The sequence below is a fragment of the Microcaecilia unicolor genome, chromosome 6 (genome assembly GCF_901765095.1).
Source record: "Microcaecilia unicolor chromosome 6, aMicUni1.1, whole genome shotgun sequence".
NCBI classification, from domain to species: domain Eukaryota; kingdom Metazoa; phylum Chordata; class Amphibia; order Gymnophiona; family Siphonopidae; genus Microcaecilia; species Microcaecilia unicolor.
The window spans coordinates 152715699-152735754 of NC_044036.1; the positions used below are offsets into that span (position 1 = coordinate 152715699).

General features: G+C 43.2%; 1 protein-coding gene across 1 annotated transcript in view; it reads left to right on the top strand.

Annotated features, from left to right (window-relative positions):
- Nucleotides 1-20056, top strand: part of CADPS (calcium dependent secretion activator) — a 520576-nt gene that overhangs the window by 258509 nt on the left and 242011 nt on the right. The window contains 1 exon segment of the mRNA XM_030208035.1: nucleotides 6737-6924. Within this exon segment, the coding sequence (XP_030063895.1) occupies nucleotides 6737-6924 (188 nt within the window).

A 20056-nucleotide genomic window follows, 5' to 3' on the forward strand; every position in this document is an offset into this window, starting at 1 on the left:
AAGGAGAAACAGGGGTGATAACGATACAGACGTTCAAATATTTGAAAGGTGTTAATCCGCAAATGAACCTTTTCCGGAGATGGGAAGGCGGTAGAACTAAAGGGCATGAAATAAGATTGAGGGGGTCCCCAAAACACAACAAGGCAAACGATCTGCAAAATCCAATATGGGAAAGAAGGCCAGCAGATCAATATCACAACAAAAAGATTTGTGTATCTTCAATAAATCTTTTTGTTGTGATATTGATCTGCTGGCCTTCTTTCCCATGAGGTTAAAGGTGGGGCAGACTCAAGAAAAATGTCAGGAAGTATTTTTTCAAGGAGAGAGTGGTGGATACTTGGAATGCCCTCCCGCGGGAGGTGGTAGAGATGAAAACGGTAACAGAAATCAAAAATGCGTTGGATAAACATAAAGAAATCCTGTTCAGAAGGAATGGATCCTCAGAAGCTTATTGGGTGGCAGCATCGGTGGTGGAGGCAGGGCTGGTGGTTGGGAGGTGGGGCTAGTGCTGGGCAGACTTCTACGGCTAGGCAGACTTCTACGGTCTGTGCCCTGAAAATGGCAGATACAAATCAAGACCTCAAAAAAGAGCTGAATTGGATATCTAAATAAATCAATGGTACACATACAAAGAATGATATCCCTTAGTAATTCTGATGTAAACAAGCAAAATTTTATAATAGGAGCAAAAAACCTCAAATTTTAAGGGAACTTCCTTCGTTATACCACCAACATTAGGGAGGTCCCTTAAATCATCATGGGTAAAAAAACCTCCTTCTACTATTCTGCTGTTTCAAAAAATGTGTATGGTTTTTGCTCTAATACTTTAATAACAAACCATCTATAAATATAGTACGGATCAATTGCACTTATCTTTTCAATCTACAGTCAACTAGACACCAACAACGGCCTGACTTAGGCCTTAGTTTCGAATCCTTCCTCAGGGTCTGTGGTGTCTGACTGATCAAATCTATAGAAAAAGCGCAAAGTAACATCAGCTTCATTTCTCAGTAACATGGCTACAAAAATTATACTTAACTCAGTGATCCTTACAAAGTGCTCTGTTATCGGTGTGTCTACGCTTTCACAACCCTCAGAAAATGGCTGTGATTCATTTTATGTTGACGTCAGACGCCTACATAGCAAGCCCCTCTCTTGCAAATATCAATCAAATGACGTTACTCTATGAATTCGTGCTTAATTCAAAAAAAAATGTTCAAAAACATTTTTTCAAAAAATTTTATTCCATTCTATCTTAGTATTCATACCGAATGGATATAATGTTTGTAATCGAAAAATCCAGCGCTGTTCTTGTCTCAATAGAGGAGTTTCCTATCACCCCCTCCTACCTGCCATGTCAATGGTCGAATTGATGGGCCGGTGGATAAGTTTGACTGAGATAGATTGTATAAGTTGTAGATGTTTGATAGAATATAGGGGCAGACCTGCGTAAATGAATTACAGTAATCAATGTGAGTGATGACTAGTGCTAAGATGAATGGAATGGGAGGACAAGAAGGCTTTGTAAATGGCTAATGGAGGAGATTACCTTTTTTCCTTTTCTTTTTATGTATTCATACTATTTTCCTATGATGTGTGATGATCATTATCTCTTCATGTAATTATATTGAAGATTATAAATTAATACATTAAAAAGTTAACACACTAAACAAATGAGAAGTGTTTCCCATCTTAGCTGCCATAATTTTGGACTTATAAGATCAGGCAACATCTTTAAAAAGTTTCTACTATCAATAGAAGGATTTGATTTGGCACCTCTCCAATTGACTGAATTGGTGCTTTAGCAGATGCAACCCCTCATGATACCATGGTGCTGGTTAACATGTATGCACATAAGGGCTAACCTAGTTCCTAACTCCACCCTTGAGAATGCCTAAAGTGAATCAACATTGTCCAGACCTTACTATATTACAAACTGTTTATCTGCTATGGTTCGCTGGTTAGAAGAGAATGGACTGGTTCTGAATGTTGACAAAACCCAAATTTGTTGGATCAGTGGGCAAGCTGATTGAACAAATTTAATATCTAATCTGTTGGGAAAACTGATTTCCGCCAGTAGACTGTTTTAGGTATTTAGGGATTATCATCGACTCATGTTGTACGTCATGTGTAGATTACAGTAATGTCTACCTTTTAATTTGAAAAGACTGCATATAATGCAAAATGCAGCCATATGGCTTTGGGGAAATTTCAAAAGTTTGATCACGTTTCTCCCATGTTTTTGAAGCTTCATTGGCTACCGATAGCATTTAGGATATGGTTCAAAGTGTTGATATTAACACATAGGGAGGCATATTATAAGGAGCACTGGGATCATTCACCCAGTTACCTAGATTGTCAAAGACTTATCTGATTGACTATTACAGGATTTTGTTTTCTTCTTTTGCTTTCTCTTTGTTTATTTGTATGCTAGGACCTGGTTAATGATCACGTTTTAGCTTAATATACCTATCAACTGCTACACGTTCAAGACTATGTATGTGGATGCTGCTAAAATGCTTGTCAATGGTTATGTGTTCAAGACTATATATGTGGATATATAAATGTAAGCAAATAATAAATAAATTCTTTTATAATTCCATATACACCCTCTAGAGTGTTAAGACCTCTACAGGATTATAGGTTAGTCTCGCCATCTCTGGTACAAGGTAAATGGGAGTCAACCCATTCCAGGGGTTTTTATTGGTTGGTTCCAACACTTTGGAATAATCTTCCTAATGAACTCAGAGCAGAAGCAAGTTTTAAAAAGTTTAAGATATTGTTAAAACCCCAATTGTAGACAAGCATTTAAGGTTCATCTGACTGTTGAGGGAGTAACGCTGGAAAATATGATTTGTTTGTTTAGATTAGACCCTGAAGTATAGATTTTGGCTTGATTGAGTCTTAGATGTGTGAGGTATCTTTTCTGTCTGAAGTTTATGGCATTCTTTTTTGTGTGTTTTATTATTGATATTTAACAGTAAACCGCTGTGTACTGTAAAGGTTTAGCAGTTATCAAGTTTTAATAAACATAAACACAGCAGTGAATAAAGTTACTTGCTACAGTTATAGGAATGTAACTTTACCTGGGTGTCTTTATTTGGAAGTGTGATCCATAGTGCTACTACCATAAGACTACCACAGGGGCAGCCCATGCCATTTTGCACTAAACAGATGTTAGGACAGGAAAGAGGAGGGAGCATGAGCTCTATCTTATGTGAAGACAGGAGGTTTGGGGAGAGGTTTTTTTATGCATTCTCACCCTGTATTGGGAGAGAGAGAGAGAGAAGGAGGGAAATTCACTAAACCACCAGGGATTGGAAGGGATCCAGAGGCCTCCAATTCAGGCCAGTGGTCCCTTTAGTTTTCCTATGCCACTACCATGCTAGTTTTTCTCCCCCTTCTGGCAGTGCTTGAGTAAAATAACTACAGCCGATGAGCCATTTCCTGCAAAAACAGGTCAGAGAAGCCTTTCTTGCATGCCCCCCCCCCTTTTTATTTGTTTGAATTAGTGAGACTGTTTTGCTTAATTTGCATTGCAGCAGCTCATTAGTGCCAAATTTAAAATAAAGTTTCCTAGAAAGTGTACTTTCAGGAAGTGATTTTGCAAAAGTGCACATTGCATGAAAAATAATGCAATGCCTGAACTCCATTCACCATGTGAAATGCACTTTTTGTGAAGTCACTTTGCACTTAGTGCATAGGGAGATAAATTGGTCTCTGAAAATTACTAGGGGCGGAGTGCCCTTTTAAGGAACTTAAAAAGTGGGTAGCACTAGGGTAGATTTAGGGAAGGAAAAATTATTATGTTACTATGCTACTATGTAATTAAATGACAGCAGATAAAGACCAGTATGGTCCATCGAATCTGCCCAGTAAGGTGTCTAAATGTGTAGCTGCTGCTCTGTGCTCCCTCTATGCCTATGTTTAGGATTCTACAGTTAGGAGTTTGGCACTGATTTTTAGCACTAGGCAACTGAACAAGGCTCCTAACTCTAGGCAAAAGCATAGCAGGCTTTGTTTCGTCTTCCTTCTGTAGATAAATCAATTATAACCTAACAGTTGTCAGTAGAAAAGGCCTGCCACATGTCCCTACCTACTGTGTTACCACATAACTACTTGTCATTTTTCCTTGCTGTTACCACTGCCTTTTATATTTCCCCCAAGTTAACTCTGTTACAGTTTTGGTTACTGTCACCGCTGATGATAAACTAACTCAGGCAAGAAGTATATTTCCTTAGAGTCTCCCTCCTTATAGCTTCATACCAAGAATGACAACAAGTCAGGGGAAGAAAGTTAGGAACCTAGAATTGGTTTTCAGTACTAGGCACCTAACTTTGCTAACCTAATCTAGGCACGTTTCAAGTGAATCTACCTACCTGCCATCTTTTCTTCCTCCCCCTTTCAGTGTTATGATGGGGGGAAGAGTAGCTAGACCCCTAGACCCCCTTTGAGTTTAAAATTATATCAGAGGAAATCACTAGACCTCCGTCATCCCCCTCTCACCATGGTCTTTTGAAAACGTTAGAAAGGGGTACCCAACAGCCCTCCCAAATGCTCTTCAACCTACCCCAAGCCACAGTCTTGTGCACCACTGAAAGCCCTCTATACCACCCATGTAAAGGTAAAATCAGTGCCGGAAAGCCCTCTTCCTGATATCCTTTTCCTCACTCCCCCACTTCCAAGAAGTTTTCCAAAACATGATACAAAATACTGGTTCTGGGGAATTCTGCAATTTAGGCACCACTCTGTTACTCTGTAAACTTTTCGTAACCTGATTTAGTTTTTGAATCGGGAGTGATAGGTCTTGTTGCAAGTGAGCTTTCCTATTATCTTATGGTTCTCTTTTCCGCTTCTGTTTTTATTTCTTTTATTGTAGCCCACTTTGATTTGTTATGAAAGATGATATATCAAATTTCGTAAACTATTAACTGGTACAACACAAGCTTAGGTCCTTCTTGCAACGTATGTAGTGTCGCTTTGATGAAAATGCTGGAAGAGTGGCCTAGTGGTTAGAGCACCAGTATTGAAATCCAGAGGTGGCTGGTTCAAATCCCACTGCAGCTCCTTGTGATCTTGGGCAAGTCACTTAACCCTCCATTGCCTCAGATACAGACTTAGATTGTGAGCCCTACTGGGACAGAGAAATATCCGGTGTACCTGAATGTAACTCACCTTGAGCTACTATTGGAAAAGGTGTGAACAAAATCTAAATAAGTAAATAATATGCCACCAATATTACTCTCAGAACAATGCTAGATACTTAGCTGGCATCTTTGCTCTCAGTTAGGCTTTGGATTTTGTGGGTGAAGACTTCTAGTTGACTGCAAGGACTGGAAGAAAAAAGATTGGGAAGGATGTCTGGCACTGCTTTTGACTTTGGGTGGGAGGGACAGAGGGAGATGGGGTGGTCAGTCTTACATGTGGTTGTTGCTTCAGGGAGTTTGGAGGAGGCCATTAGGTGATTTCGGTGTGTAAGATGTGGTTTTACTACAGAAGTACCTTATAATGTTATCCCCTAACCCAGGATTCTATATATCGTGCATAGTGTTCCGTCCTGAAATCCAAGTGCATTCTATAACAACGCGCGTAATGTAATTGGCTTAACAAGCTATTCAGCATTGCTAACAGGTCTTAATGAGCAATAATGAGCACTAATTGACAATAATTAGAATTTACGTGCACAACTCGCTAAGGGTATTCTGTAATGCAGCACGTCTAAATTCTAGCATGTTCAGCCAAAAGAGGCATAGTTATGGGCTGGGACATCGACATTTCATGAGTGTTCCAAAGTTTATGTGCACTGTTATAGAATATGCCCCTGTGCGCCTAAATCTATGTGCTGGCATTTACGTGACATTTCCCTTGGTGTAAATGGATGCACGTAGTTTCAAGCAGTGGCCTAGCTACGTGGGGCCACGGGGGCCTGGGCCCCCATAGATTTGGCCCTGGCCCCCTCTGTCGACGACCCTCTTGACCCCCCTCCCGCCGCCAACCTGCCGCCGCTGTGGTCTAACTTTGCTGGTGGGGGACCCCAATCCCCGCCAGCCGAGGTCCTCTTCCCACGAAGGCTTCGTTCTGTTTCTGATGTGCTGCTGCACTTTGTACGTGCAGGACGTCAGACTCACAGAAACAGAACCAAGCCTTGCGCCGGAAGAAGAGGACCTCGCTGGCTGATCTGCAAGGCTTTGTTCTGTTTCTGTGAGTCTGATGTCCTGCACGTACAACGTGCAGCAGGATGTCAGAAACAGAATGAAGCCTTCGCAGGAAGAAGAGGACCTCGGCTGGTTGGGATTGGGGTCCCCTGCCAGCAAAGGTAGCCCACGGTGGCGGCGGGGGAGGGTCGGCTGCGGGAGCGGGGTCGAGAGGGTCGTCGGCAGGGGTTGTGAAAGTTGGTGGTGGCGGCGGGGGAGGGGGTCGGCAATGGCGGGGGGGGGGGTCGACGGTGCTGGTTGGGGGGCTAAAATGTGCCCCCTCACCTCGGGCTCTGGACCCCCCTCCCACTGGTCTGGCTACGCCCCTGGTTTCAAGCACTGTGATATCAACTAAGCGTTTTCTATATACCATGCCTAAATATTATCAGCACTTACAGAATAAGCTTAGGCTGAAATTTATTCCGCATGGAGTTTTCAGGCACCGTAAAAAGAATCTGGCCCTAAATTCCCATGTCATATAACTATTGCACCAGCCTCTTGCTTTAGATTCATTGTTTTTTTTTTCTTTTCTTTTTCAATAGGGCTGGTTCAGTCCTGGTCAGGTATTTGTGCTCGATGAGTACTGTGCACGCTACGGAGTCAGAGGTTGCCACAGACATCTCTGTTACCTCAATGACTTACTAGAACGAGCAGAAAATGGGGCAATGATTGACCCTACCTTACTACACTACAGCTTTGCATTCTGTGCATCCCATGTTCATGGAAACAGGTAAGAGAATGTTCCCAGTCATCTCCCAAGAAGGCTTCTTTTGCAAATAGTTGTATCTTTGACGACAACCCTTAAAGCTGCTATTAGAGAGAATATAGAAATAGAAATTTGATGTATCCAGGTAGGGATCTGCACAATTCCAGTAGTATTCTAGAGAAGAATCTGTTCGACCTAAAACCTTTTCTAAAATACATACAGGAATGCAGGTGTTTGTAGTGACTGTGTGTATAGTAGGAGTATCCATTGTACAACTGAAAACATGGAAAGCATAAATAGGGTACCTTGGAACCTAATTTTGTAAGTCCTGAAATACATATGTCTGCCATTTTAGACGTCTACACATGTAAATGCTCCTAATTAAGTATAGAGGCTGCAGTCTTACTGCAGTTTCAATTTTGAGGTGGTGAGGGGGGGGGGGGGGTGACATTGCAGGGTTAAGGTCAAAACCTACCTTAGTCCCTCCTATGAAGGGTTGCCCAAAATAAGCACTTAAAAAAAAAACTGTACTTGCCCAGGAGCAGCTGTAAATCTTGATTCCCTTTCTGAAGTGATGATCGCACATGTAGATTTGGGTTCCGTTCAAGTCCTGCAAAAAAACACACCCTCTTGCCATCTGTACAGGGTGCACATTTGAACATGTAACTACCAACTTTCACAAATCACGTTTTCTACGTGTGTCTGAGATATACATGCAAATGTCGATAAGCTTTTAAAATAACCGTCTTAGAAAATATCTTTTCTTTTGAGGCCTGTATGTTTCACAAAATGCAGGACTAGGGCACATCTTTCCCAAAAATATGTTTCCAGAAAAATATGCAGTACGGCCAAGATTGGCCATGGAATATTTTCTGTTTTGTTACAAAATCTTAGTGTTTTATTATATGGGCCATCATTAGACAATTTACTAGGTCAGGTTAGTCTTTTAAGAATGAAGCATTCAGACTTGGTAGTTTGGGGGTCTTTAATATACCTATCAGTAAACCTTTGTCATTGCTTGGGTCATACTTTTCTGGCTGTGTTCTTAGACCTAGCATATAAGCAGATCCTTAATTCTCCCCACACATGTACTGGGTGGTATATTGGATTAATTTCTTTTCTTAAAAGTGTGAGGATTATAAATTAGGGGTTAAAATTATACCAACATCATAGCTGGTTCACATTTTTATTCATGTTAGGATGTTAGGAGGGTAGTGCTTTGTGATAGGTGGCTCATAAATCAGTGCAGTTGCATCGAATTTGCAAGAGGAATTTGTGAAGGTGGAACCATCTGTAGGAGATTTATCTGAAAAGGATGAGATTAAGTGTGTGGAAGGAGGCAGACACAAAGCTCACAACTCGACTGTTTACCCCATAGGGAGGCTCATAGGACTAAGGAATACCCAGCATGGTATCCTGCAGGTTTGTCTGTGCTTAAAACCCAGTCGCATCACTATGAGAGAGCATGGAAGGACAGTCACATTGGAGAAAACAGGGTGTGTTAAGGGCGGGATTTGGGCATTCGTAAGACTTGGACGTTTTTCAACCATAATGGAACAAAACAAAACCGTCCAGGGCTAAAACTAAGATGTTTTCAGCTAGACCTGTTTTTTTTTTTTTATAACAAATAAGGCACAAAAAGGTGCCCTAAATGACCAGATGATCATTGGAGGAAATCAGGGGTGACCTTCTGTTACTCCCCCAGGGGTCACTGACCTCTCCCACCTCCAAAAATGTGATTAAAAACATTATTTACCAGACTCTATGCCAGCCTCAGATGTTATACTCAGGTCCATTAGAGCGATAACCGTGCAGCACGCACCAACTGCTGATTATCGTCGGGAATGGCCCCGCCGTAGAAAATAGAAAATGATTTTCTTCCCCAGGATTCGTCACGTGCCAAACTCAGAATTGCTGCCTGGCGGTAGTGCCGATTTGGCATGCGCTATCCATGCGTTAGTCCTCCTGCGCCTTAGTAATAGGGCCCCTAAGTGACTTGCCCAAGGTCACAAGGAGCTGCAGTGGGAATCAAACCCAGGTCACCAGGATCACTGCACTAGCCATTAGGCTACTCCTCCACTCATCGGAAGCAGCAAACCCTCATGATTTCATAATGAACAGCATTAACACTGTTGAGAAGCAGAAACCAATTAAGACATACAATTTATAATATTGTTTGAAAAGTAGGTCATATGTAAAACACGTTCATTCATTGGTGAAACAGAATACGAGAGATGGGAGAAGTGTTAAATTGTTTTTAGCCTTCCAAGTGGTTATGGTCATCTGTTGTGCCTGAAAAAAACATGTTTGTGGTGTCTCAGAACCGCTTATAAGGGTTTTTTTTTAATTTGGTAACTTTTCACAAAGTAAGCACTTTATTTAATTGCCGTAGAACATCAAAAGTAAAGAGTATCAGTGAGGCATGCTGTAGCTGTCCTCAGCACAGCTTCCCATCAAACAACTTAACCCCTTCCTTCCTCTGCAGGGTGTCTCTTGTGTACTAGAGTGCCCCTGTCTGTCAATGTCACAGGCTGTATTTTATGTGAGGTTTGTAAGTTTTTCATACAACTCCCCAGAGGAAGTGTTCCGAGAGTGTTTATATATTGCATATAAAAATGCCTTCAATAATTGAAGAAAGGGTAAGGGCAAAGGTGTAACCCATCAGGGGTTGATATATTTTTGGCTACATAAAAATTCATCCATTCTTATAGGGCCTTTTTTACTAAGCCGCGTAGGCACCTACTGTGCCCGCATGCCACCAAATGGGCAGTTACCGCCCAGTTACTGCATGGCTGTTGCGGTAATTTCAATTTGGCGTACGGCTGAAAAATATTGTTTATTTTCTGGTGCATGTAGCAGACGCGCCAAGTGGCATCTGACGCACGCAGCGGTGTACCAACGGTGGGGTGGTCCGCCCCGGGTGCATGCCGTTGAAGGGGTGCAGAGAGCAGCCGCAACCCTGTTCCAGCTCTGCTGGTTCCCTGCTCCCTCTGCCCCAGAAACCAGGTTTACTTCCTGTTCCGGGGCAGAGGGAGCAGGGAGCCGCGGAGCCGAGAGCCACGCAGCTGTTCCCAGCAGCCAAGAATGCACCCGGTGGGGGGGAGTTGATCCGCTGGGGGGGGGGGGGGGGGGGGTCATTGCACCAGGAGGGGGGGGTCATGCTGCACCCAGTGGGGGGGGGGGGGGTGCGCATCGCTTTCCGCCCCGGGTGGCAAGCGACCTAGGATCGTCACTGGACACACGTAGGTCATTACCACCCAAATTCTTTACTGCTAGGGTCTATGGCTGGCGGTAAGTCTCAGACCCAAAATGGACGCGCTGCAATTTTCATTTTGCCACACATCCGTTTTCAGCAAAACAAAAAAGCCTTTTTTTACAGGTGCGCTGAAAAATGATTCTGTCTGGCGCACGCCCAAAACCCGTGCCTACCTACTACAGGCCATTTTTCAGTGCGCCTTTGTAAAAGGACCCCTATATTCTATGTTTAAAAATCCACATTGATGTAATTGTTCTAACAGCATGACTAGCCCGGAGGACATTTGGATTTAATTAGAATAGGGTCCTGGTATGAGAGGTGTGACTTAGAGAATGAAGCACAGGCTTTAAACTTATAGTGAGCATATTGCATGGTATAAAACTGTCTCAGAGATTGAAGAAAGTACTTTATTTTTTTGAGGCAAGTACGAATTCACTGCATAATATTTCTCCTCTAACGAATTTCCAATTAAAAGGCATGTAGAAATACATCTAAACTAGATGCACATTGCAAAAAAGATTTAGGTTTAAAAAGAGCCAAGAATGAAAAAACAGTCATCTGGGAAATAATACTGTTAAGAGTGTGCTAACATTATGTGCCAAATATGTATGTGAATAATTAAAATAATATATATATGTGCATAGTTTGCAGAGAAGCATGTATATACAAAATTCTAAGTTCTATTCTTTAAATGCACATCTGTCTCAACACGACGTGTGTTTTATACGTAGGCGTACACTGCAGTAACAGAGTATGGGAGGACTCACACTTACGTTGTAACTTATAGAGTGCTATAAGGTAACGCATCTATCTCCAGCATTTAGGCATATGCCCACCGAATTCTACAGATTTGCATGCCAAAATTTGGGCACATATCTGAGATGCATGCGCAGATTGTCTGTCTCTACTTCAGGAAGCAGGTGAAAGCTTGGTTCTTCACACAGGGGTCTTTAACGAAGAAGAAATTACACCGCTGCACATATTATAGCAGGACATGTTTATTCACATCCTACCCTAGCCAAGATAATGTTCAAGCACCTCTCCTGACCTCATTTGCAACTCTCGTTAACTAGTCCTTATTTTCTTACTCGTCTTACTGTATCTTATAAGTACATAAGTACCGCCATACTGGGAAAAGACCAAGGTCCATCAAGCCTAGCATCCTGTCTCCGACAGCAGCCAATCCAGCCTTCAAGAACCCCGGCAAACCCCCTCAAAACCCCCAATTTTTAATTAATGTTCAATGGACTTTTCTCTCAGGGCCCCTTTTACCAAGCTGCAGCTAAAGGGGTCCTGCGCTGGCGTGGGTGCATGTTTTTGGCATGCGACGAGACCTTCCTTATTACCACAGTGGGTAAAAAGGGTAAGGTCTTTTCTTTTCTGCCGGAAATGGCTGTGCAAGTAAAGCACTTGCCGCATGGTCATTTTGGGGGAACCCCTACTGCCACCCATTGAAGTGGCGGTAAGGGCTCCTGCTCTAACCCAGCGGTAACCGGGCAGCGCGCGGCACTGCCCAATTACCACCGGGTACACACCATGACAGTGCGCTGGGATGGGAATACTGCTAGGCTGTTACGTAGCCCAGCGGTACTTCTTTTTTAGGAAGTGGTAAGGCCCCGCGTCGGGCTTACCGCCGCTTTGTAAAGGGGCCCACTACTTTCCATCTTTGCTTACAACCCTATGTTGTCTATTAAAAGTGTTTTATTGTGTATTGTGTTGACATTGTAATGTAGCATACTATGCCATACTTTGTATTGTTGTTTGAATATTTTTACTGCTGTTGCTATGTTTGACTTATTCTTGCTGTACACTCCTTGAGTGAATTCCTTCAAAAAGGGAGGCAAATAAATCCTAATAAAGAAAATAATAAGCCAATTAATGTTGATAACTGGGGTGCTAACAACCAACTATAATGTTAATGTGGCCACGCCATTAAATTTGGCATGCGCGTCTGACTGCACACTATTCTATAAGGCACCTAATTCTAATAGCACGTGACTCAAAAGGAGTCATAGTCATGGGCGTGTCAGGGGGCATTCGATAAAGTTATGAACTGTGTTACAGGATACTGCCTCAGCATAGCTAACACGGGCTCCAACCTTTACAACCAGGTTTTCAGCAGCCGTAAATCTGGCGTTTCTTGTAGAATCCTTGTAGTGCTGAACTTTTCTGGCGCTGAATTTTGAGCACTGTTTATAGAATTTCCCTTAAAGTATGGGAACCTGCTTGCTCTATGTGCATATTTTGGCTATTTTGCTAGTATTCTCTACAGGAAGTTAGGTGTTACTTTCCGTTATAGAATCATTAGGAGGTACTTTTATAGGAGCTGCCAAGCTTTGAGTGCTAAGAATATGCACAAATGTTGGTAGTGTTAATTATTTATGTTCATATGTGCTTCAGTATCTGGTGTTACCTGTGTATGAAGGTGTAAATGGCAAGAGTCTAGTCCAGCGTTCCAAAACTGTGTGCCGCAGCACCTGGTGCACAGCAACAAACGCTTTGGGGTGCTGTGGAAAAATCCTGACTTCCCTCCCGTCCCAAACTGCTACTGTAGACAGCAGCGCAGCAGTGGTAGAAAAACATTTTTTTAAAAAAATCAAGCGCAGGGCTACAGCAGCCTTCAAGCATGTTCTGTCAGTTCTGCCGCTCCTCTGTCCCCGGAGCTGGATGTTGACATCAGCAGGGGCAGAGGACCAGCAGAGCCAATAGCACGTGCCTGAAGCTGCTGCGGCCATCGCGCTTGTTTTGGGGGGAAGGGGGGTTTGGTCGCAGCCACAGGGGACAGGGGAGCAGACAGTGTTCGGGGACTCACAGAGGTGACTGCCAAGGAGGTGAGCTTGAAAAACAGGAGAGGGGATGAAGTCAAAAAGTGAAGCCAATAGGTCAGTCTCTGTGTTCCCTTCCATTCAAGACAAAGCAGCAAACCTATGAGCTGCTGCATCCAAGTTGTCATTCTTTGAAATATTTTTTTATTCAGTTTTCTGCTTCGTTCCATAAACATACAAATTAATGCGTTAACACATAGCAACTAGTACAACTTTGTGTAATCGTATTCATTTCGAATAACAAACATTCTTTTTTTGTACCTTCTTCATTAAACCACCCTCCCCCCTGCCCTCCCCCCTTCCCTTGCATCCCCTGGTATTGGATTCTGTGCACTTACTCTCCCCCCAGTCTCTGTTGCAAGTATACAGTCCAAAGCTGTCCACATCCTGTGCCTTCTTGTTGTATCGACCTTCTTTTCGATCCTTTAACTTTTCAGTTCCATCAGGATTTTAAGTTTCATTATCCAACTATGCTTCGAGGGTCCCACATATTTTTTCCAGTGTGCCGCTATTACTGTTTTGGCAGCCGCCAAACACCTCTTTTCACCCTACGTTCCCATTTCAGTCCTCTTTTGTTTCCCCAGCCCAGCAAACACCATTTCGGGTCCATAGGGAATGCACTTTTCAAACTGAAGTCAATCTACTAGTTATTTCCTCCCAAAACACTGCAATACAGGTGCAGCCCACCATATATGAAAGTAACTCCCTTGTTCCCTTCCACATCTCCAGCATTCACCTGACACTGTGGATACATTTTTTTTCACCCTGTCTGGTGTATAGTACCATCTACTTAGCACCTTGTAGGCATTTTCCTTAATAAGTACACATATTGATGCTTTTTTTTACCTCTAAACATAACATTTCCCATTTTTTCAAACTAATTTCCTCTCCGAGTTGTCATTCTTTATTGTTGGTAGCATTTTTATTAATCTCATATTTTAAACATTCTGGCTTGTGCAGCATGCAGATGTACAAAGAGGAATAACGTTTTGTAGGTAGAGTAGTAATTTGTTATAAATTGTAATCTGTCTATCATTGGAGGGGCTGATTATAGGGACACCTAGCGCTGTTATATTTGTGCAGAGAAAAAGATGAAGACCTGTGTGGTCGGGGAGGGGGGCGGAGACCTGTGTGGCTGGAGGGGAGGCAGAGACCTGTGTGACCAGGGGCGAAATTTTGGAAAACAAACTGGTCTAGTCATTTATAGGTGTGAGAGGTGGGCTTTTGCATGCAAATTGACTTCATAGAATCCCGACTGTTGACAATGTATTGTAAGTGATTTGGGCCCAGATGCATCAACCAAACATAAAAAAATCTAAAACGTAAAAGTCCTTAACGAATTTGAAAAAACGAAGAATGGCACCAAAAAAAACAAGTCGCACATGTTCGGTGCGGTATTGAAAAGTACAGTGTATTAAACAAGTGGTGTAATCCCCATCCGTAATCGGCCCCTAAAGCATGCGCAGAGCAGCCAAGGTTTTGCTGGCTGCTCTGCGCATGCCACAAACGTCAAAACAACAACAAAAAAAACACAAACACGTGGCTCCCCGCTTCCCCCTGCATTAAATAGAAAACTAAAAGGCATAAATCAAAAAAAGGATCGGGAGGGGGGCAAAGGCACTCGTCAGGAGCCTTCCTGTATGGACGGCCTTGCCCCCCCCCCCCGTTGCTCCCCGCACGAAAACTCCAAATTTAGCAGCCCCGGCCCCCTCCCTTCCTGTTCCTTTCTCTCTACGCTCCCACAGCTCCGCCTCCCGCCGTCCTCCGCCCCGTGCCCCGCCCCCGCCGCCCCCCGAGGTCGTCGCCACCACTCCCCCCCCCTCCACTGGGCCCCCCCTCCGCATTACCGGGCCCGCAACAGCGCCTCTCACCTCTGTATGAAGGCGCTGCAGGGCAAGAAGACCATCTGATCGCTGCAGTCTTCAGGACGTCTCTCTCCTTCCCTGACCTGGGCCCGCCCCCGTCTGACATAAGAAACCTACGTCAGACGGGCGGGCCCAGGTCAGGGAAGGAGAGAGACGTCCTGCAGCGATCAGATGGTCTTCTTGCCTGTGCAGTGCCTTCATACAGAGGTGAGAGGCGCTGCGCAGGCCTGGTAATGCGGAGGGGGGGCCCGCTAGAGGGGGGAGTGGCGGCGGCGACCTCAGCGGGGGTGGCAGGGGCGGGGCACGGGGCGGAGGATGGCGGGAGGCGGAGCTGTGGGAGAGTAGAGAGAAAGGAAGAAGAAGGGAGGCGGGCTGGGGCTGCTAAAATTTGGAGTTTTCGTGCGGGGGAAGCAGGGAGCAGCGGGGGGGGGGGGCAAGGCCGTCCATACAGGACGCTCCTGATGCGCCTTTGCCCCCCCCGATCCTTTTTCGATTTTTGTTTGCTTTCTTAATGCAAGGGGAAGCCTAGGAAGTACTGCATCCACCTTGTCGTTCTTTATTGGTAGCGTTTTTATTTAATCTCACTTTAAACATGCCAGCTTGGATTTGTATGCTGCAGGGGAAGCGGGGAGTAGCGGCATGTCTGACAGCTCAGGCCTTAATGACAGCTCTGACCTCATTAAAATATATTGCGGTAAATGATTCGGTGCAATCGTCGGTATGGTTAGTGCATCCTGAATCGTCCACATTACAATGGTAGTTACTCGTTTTGATTCCGTTTTCGTTAGCTGCTAGCTTTGTCGGAAAAAGGCCTTTAATGCATGCTAGGGTTTAAAATTTCCTTGTTAAAGGGTCGTTAAAGGTTTGTGCATCTGGGCTTTGATGGCATGTACTTTGCCAATGGGCATGCGCATGGGTGGAGCACACAAGTAAACACATAGGTGGAGATTCTATATATGGCGCCTAAAAACTCGGCGCTGAAATCAGGGCCGACTAAGCGTAGTCTATAATCAACACCTAGATTTAGATGATTTATGCTGATTACAGAATATGCTTAGTTGATATTTCAGCACCTAAATAATTTACACCAGTGGAAACATGGCATAAATCCTGGTGCGTAGATTTAGACGCTGTGGGCCATATTCTATAAGTAGGCGCATACATTTCGGACCGACCACGAAACGCCCATTTCCCTGCCCATAACCACACCCCTTTTTGCCTGCGCATGTTAGAAGTTCAGCGCACATCATTACAGAATATGCTTAGCGAGTTGTGCACCTAATTTCTTTTTTTTTTATTTTTATTGATAACAACTTAATTTTACAAGCACTAAAATAACTTGCCAGAAATACAGAGAAAATAACACACAAGAATTATTTCAATCAGGTAATTCTATACTCTTCCTTAGATCACAAAATAGGGAGAGTGGAAACAAGACAAGGAGATCAATTAAACAACAGTAAACAAAGAAAACATGGTATTAACCTCATTATCCCCAGTTATTATTTATCTGAATCATTATTCCACATTGATCGTCTGGTTGGCTTCTTCAAACCAAAAACGGAGTATAGTCAATTTATTTCATTGGAAACATACTTATTGTCCAATATTAGTGGAAATAATACACCTGATTTCATTTTTTTCTCTTTTAAAACCAGAAGTTATTTAACAATACAAACACTTGAGTCTCTAATCCAATTCTTACTGATTAAGGTAATCCCAGTTTCACAGGCTTCACTCCTTTTGAATTAATATACTATGAGGAATCATTTCAGAGGAAAAAACTTAGGAGTCATACCCGGAACTCTGGGAAAACAACAATCTCGATATTAATCATCTGTAATAATATTCATTTTGTTCAAATTTTTCTGGTCTATTATCATTTTCAAAATCGTAACCGTTTCCTACTTCTGTAGAACTTCATTTGCTGTATCAATTTTCATTCTCAAAGGATTCGATTCGATTATCCATGTGGCTCACTAATAAGATTATATCTGAAGCAAAATTATTTGCTACCACCGTTAGGTCCTGGAGCGCCTTCCAGTTGATATTCAATGTAACCTCCACGGGAGCCAAAAACTCCAAGCTGATAACTCTTACGGGTTAGGAGTGGCACCGCCGACACGGGTTCAGCTGTAAAACGACTTCCGTTTCAGCATACACTCCTAAATCACTCCTGCACTCCTTTGGACATGGTGGTTAAATGATTCGGGAGCGATGAAGTTGTTTCCAGGTCCAAGAGCATCGACGCTCCTTCGCTGGCGCTAATCAAAGGACTCACCAAACCCAGTCATCTGTGGGTAGCTTGTCGCGCAGCGGTCCCACACTTGCTGCACAGGGGACAAAACGCTGGCCATCGGCAGCTGACCCCCCATTGTCCCCTTCCTCTCAGTTAAGGTAACTGCAAAAGCAGAGAGGAAATTTAAAGTAAGCAAAGACAGAACTTCAGAGGACAGCTGGGCCGTTGAGCGTACGAGCTTCAGGTTGCCATCTTTCCACTCTCCCTAGTTTGGGACACTCTTTGTCTGGTTTCTCCTCAGAGGCCTGTCTGATATGGGTAACCCTTCAGCATAGCCCTCTGAGTCATTGAAACACAGAAGCCCCTCCAGTGCTACAAGGTGGTGTCCCTTCGGAGGGGCCTAATTTCTAATCAGTGCAAATTAATGCTCATTATTGCTTGATAAGTGCTGTTAGCAGCGCTCATTAGCTTATTAAGCCAATTGAGTCATACACATTGTTATAGAATCGGCATGGATCTCTAGGCATGCTATATAGAATCCGGGGGATAGGGCCTGATATTCAGCACTATTTAACTGGCCAGGAACAGCTCCTGGACGATTAAGTAGCGCTTGGGGGTTCTTTTACTAAGCAGTGTTAAAAAAGGGCTGAGTGGTAGCAGCAGGGGACATTTTTCCTGTGCGCCATGGCCCTTTTTACCGCAGTGGGTAAAAAGCCCCCCTAAAAAACGGCCATGCGGTAAGCACACAAACTGGAACTAACACAACAGAGAAAGCCCTAAAAAATGCCGCATTCAATCTGGACTTAGTATGTGGGGAAAGTCTCAATTAACCCACGTTAATCCTCATATTTTTACTGCAGCTTAGAAAACGACCCCTTAGTTTTGCAATACAAAATCAAGATGCCTGGAATAGACTTCCTGAGCCGGTACGTCGAGCTCCATCTCTGGCCGTCTTCAAATCTAAGCTAAAAGCCCACCTTTTTGATCCTGCTTTTAACTCCTAACCCTTATTCACTTGTTCAGAACCCTTATTTATCATCCTCACTTTAATATTCCCTTCAAAGTTTGCACCCTGGTCCACAAAATCGTTCACGGGGAAGCTCCGACCTATATGTCAGACCTTATAGACCTGCCTACTAGGAACGCAAAAAGATCAGCACGCACATTCCTCAATCATCCACTACCCCAACTGTAAAGGACTAAAATATAAATCCATATACGCAACCAGTTTCTCCTACATATGCACGCAACTATGGAACGCCCTACCGAGGGCCATAAAAATAACGCAAGACCTACAATGTTCCGAAGGCTACTGAAAACTGACCTGTTCAAGAAGGCATACCATAACCATCCATCCTAAGTACTAAATAGTAAGACTGTACATGAACAAGACAAAACCGAACTTTCATTACTTGACTGATTACCTCATTGCTATTAATAACATGCACTATCACTTTAATCCTTATGTCAAAAATGGTCTCTCTATAGTCGATGACCTAACTTATGTTACAATTCAATCTATCACTCAGGAACCTCTATGCAATACTATAATGCATTCTTCTCTACCATATATGTATACACCTTAATGCAATACCATTTGTAATTCTGTACCCGGAAATAGCAATCGCCATTACGGCATAATGTAAGCCACATTGAGCCTGCAAATAGTGGGAAAATGTGGGATACAATGTTTACAAATAATAATAAATAATAATATCTCTTGTTTGTCCTGCTTGTCTGTCCTAATTAGATTGTAAGCTCTGTCGAGCAGGGACTGTCTCTTCATGTTCAAGTGTACAGCGCTTCAAACATCTAGTAGCGCTATATAAATGATAAGTAGTAGTAGTCTTGGGATTCCGGAATCTTGCTACTCTTTGGGATTCTGCACAGAATCTTGCTACTATGGGATTCCGGAATCTTGCTACGCTTTAGGATTCTAAACGGAATCTTGCTACTCTTTATCCTTATCCCTCATTTGTTCTGGTTGTCTGTCCTAATTAGATTATAAGCTCTGTCGAGCAGGGACTGTCTCTTAATGTTCAAGTGTACAGCGCTGCGTACGTCTAGTAGCGCTTTAGAAATGATAAGTAGTAGTAGTTTAGTATTATATTTGGAAGAAAATCAGTGTAACTTTGCAAAAGAACTATTTCTTTAAACTAGGTCTTGATGTGATAGCTGCAAGATTAAGTGAGTTTTAATTAGACTGTTTTTTTTGCAAATTAATGAGCTCCTAATGCTGTAGCTTTTGGGAAGATGAGTAAGGGAAAAAAAACATAACCTGTAAGTCTGCTGACATACATCTGGGCTATAGTATCTGAAATTTGACAAAAAAACCTTGAAAGTGTTATCATTCATGACATGGCTGAGAACGGTGAGCCCGTGAGGAAAGTAAAGATGACAGAACTGGTGCCAACCCCTGTGATAAGAACTTGAAGTGCAGCCAACATGACTTCTTTCCTTTCACACTGCTGCAAATGTCAGCTTTGTGAAGGACACTGAGAAAAAGGTTTGCCGAAAAATTGAAAGGTAGATTCAAAGTGAATGGGCTGTGTCGACGCTAGCGTATGGACAGCCGATAGCGCTGCTTTGTAAACTGGAGCGCAGGTCCTCATTGCATAAAATGGGACCTGTGCTAAAATAGCATGAGTTTATGATAAAGTAGCATATTACTACTACTACATAAGTATTGGGAAAGACAAAAGGTCCATCAAACCCAGCATCCTGTTTGCAACAGTGGCCAATCCAGATCATAGATACCTGGCAAGATCCCAAAAAGTACAAAACATTTTATACTGCTTATCCCAGAAATAGTGGATTTTCCCCATGTCCATTTAATAACGGTCTGTGGACTTTTCCTTTAGGAAGCCGTCCAAACCTTTTTTAAACTCCGCTAAGCTACCGTCTTTACCACATTCTCTGGCAATGAATTCCAGAGTTTAATTATATGTTGAGTGAAGAAAAATTTTCTCCG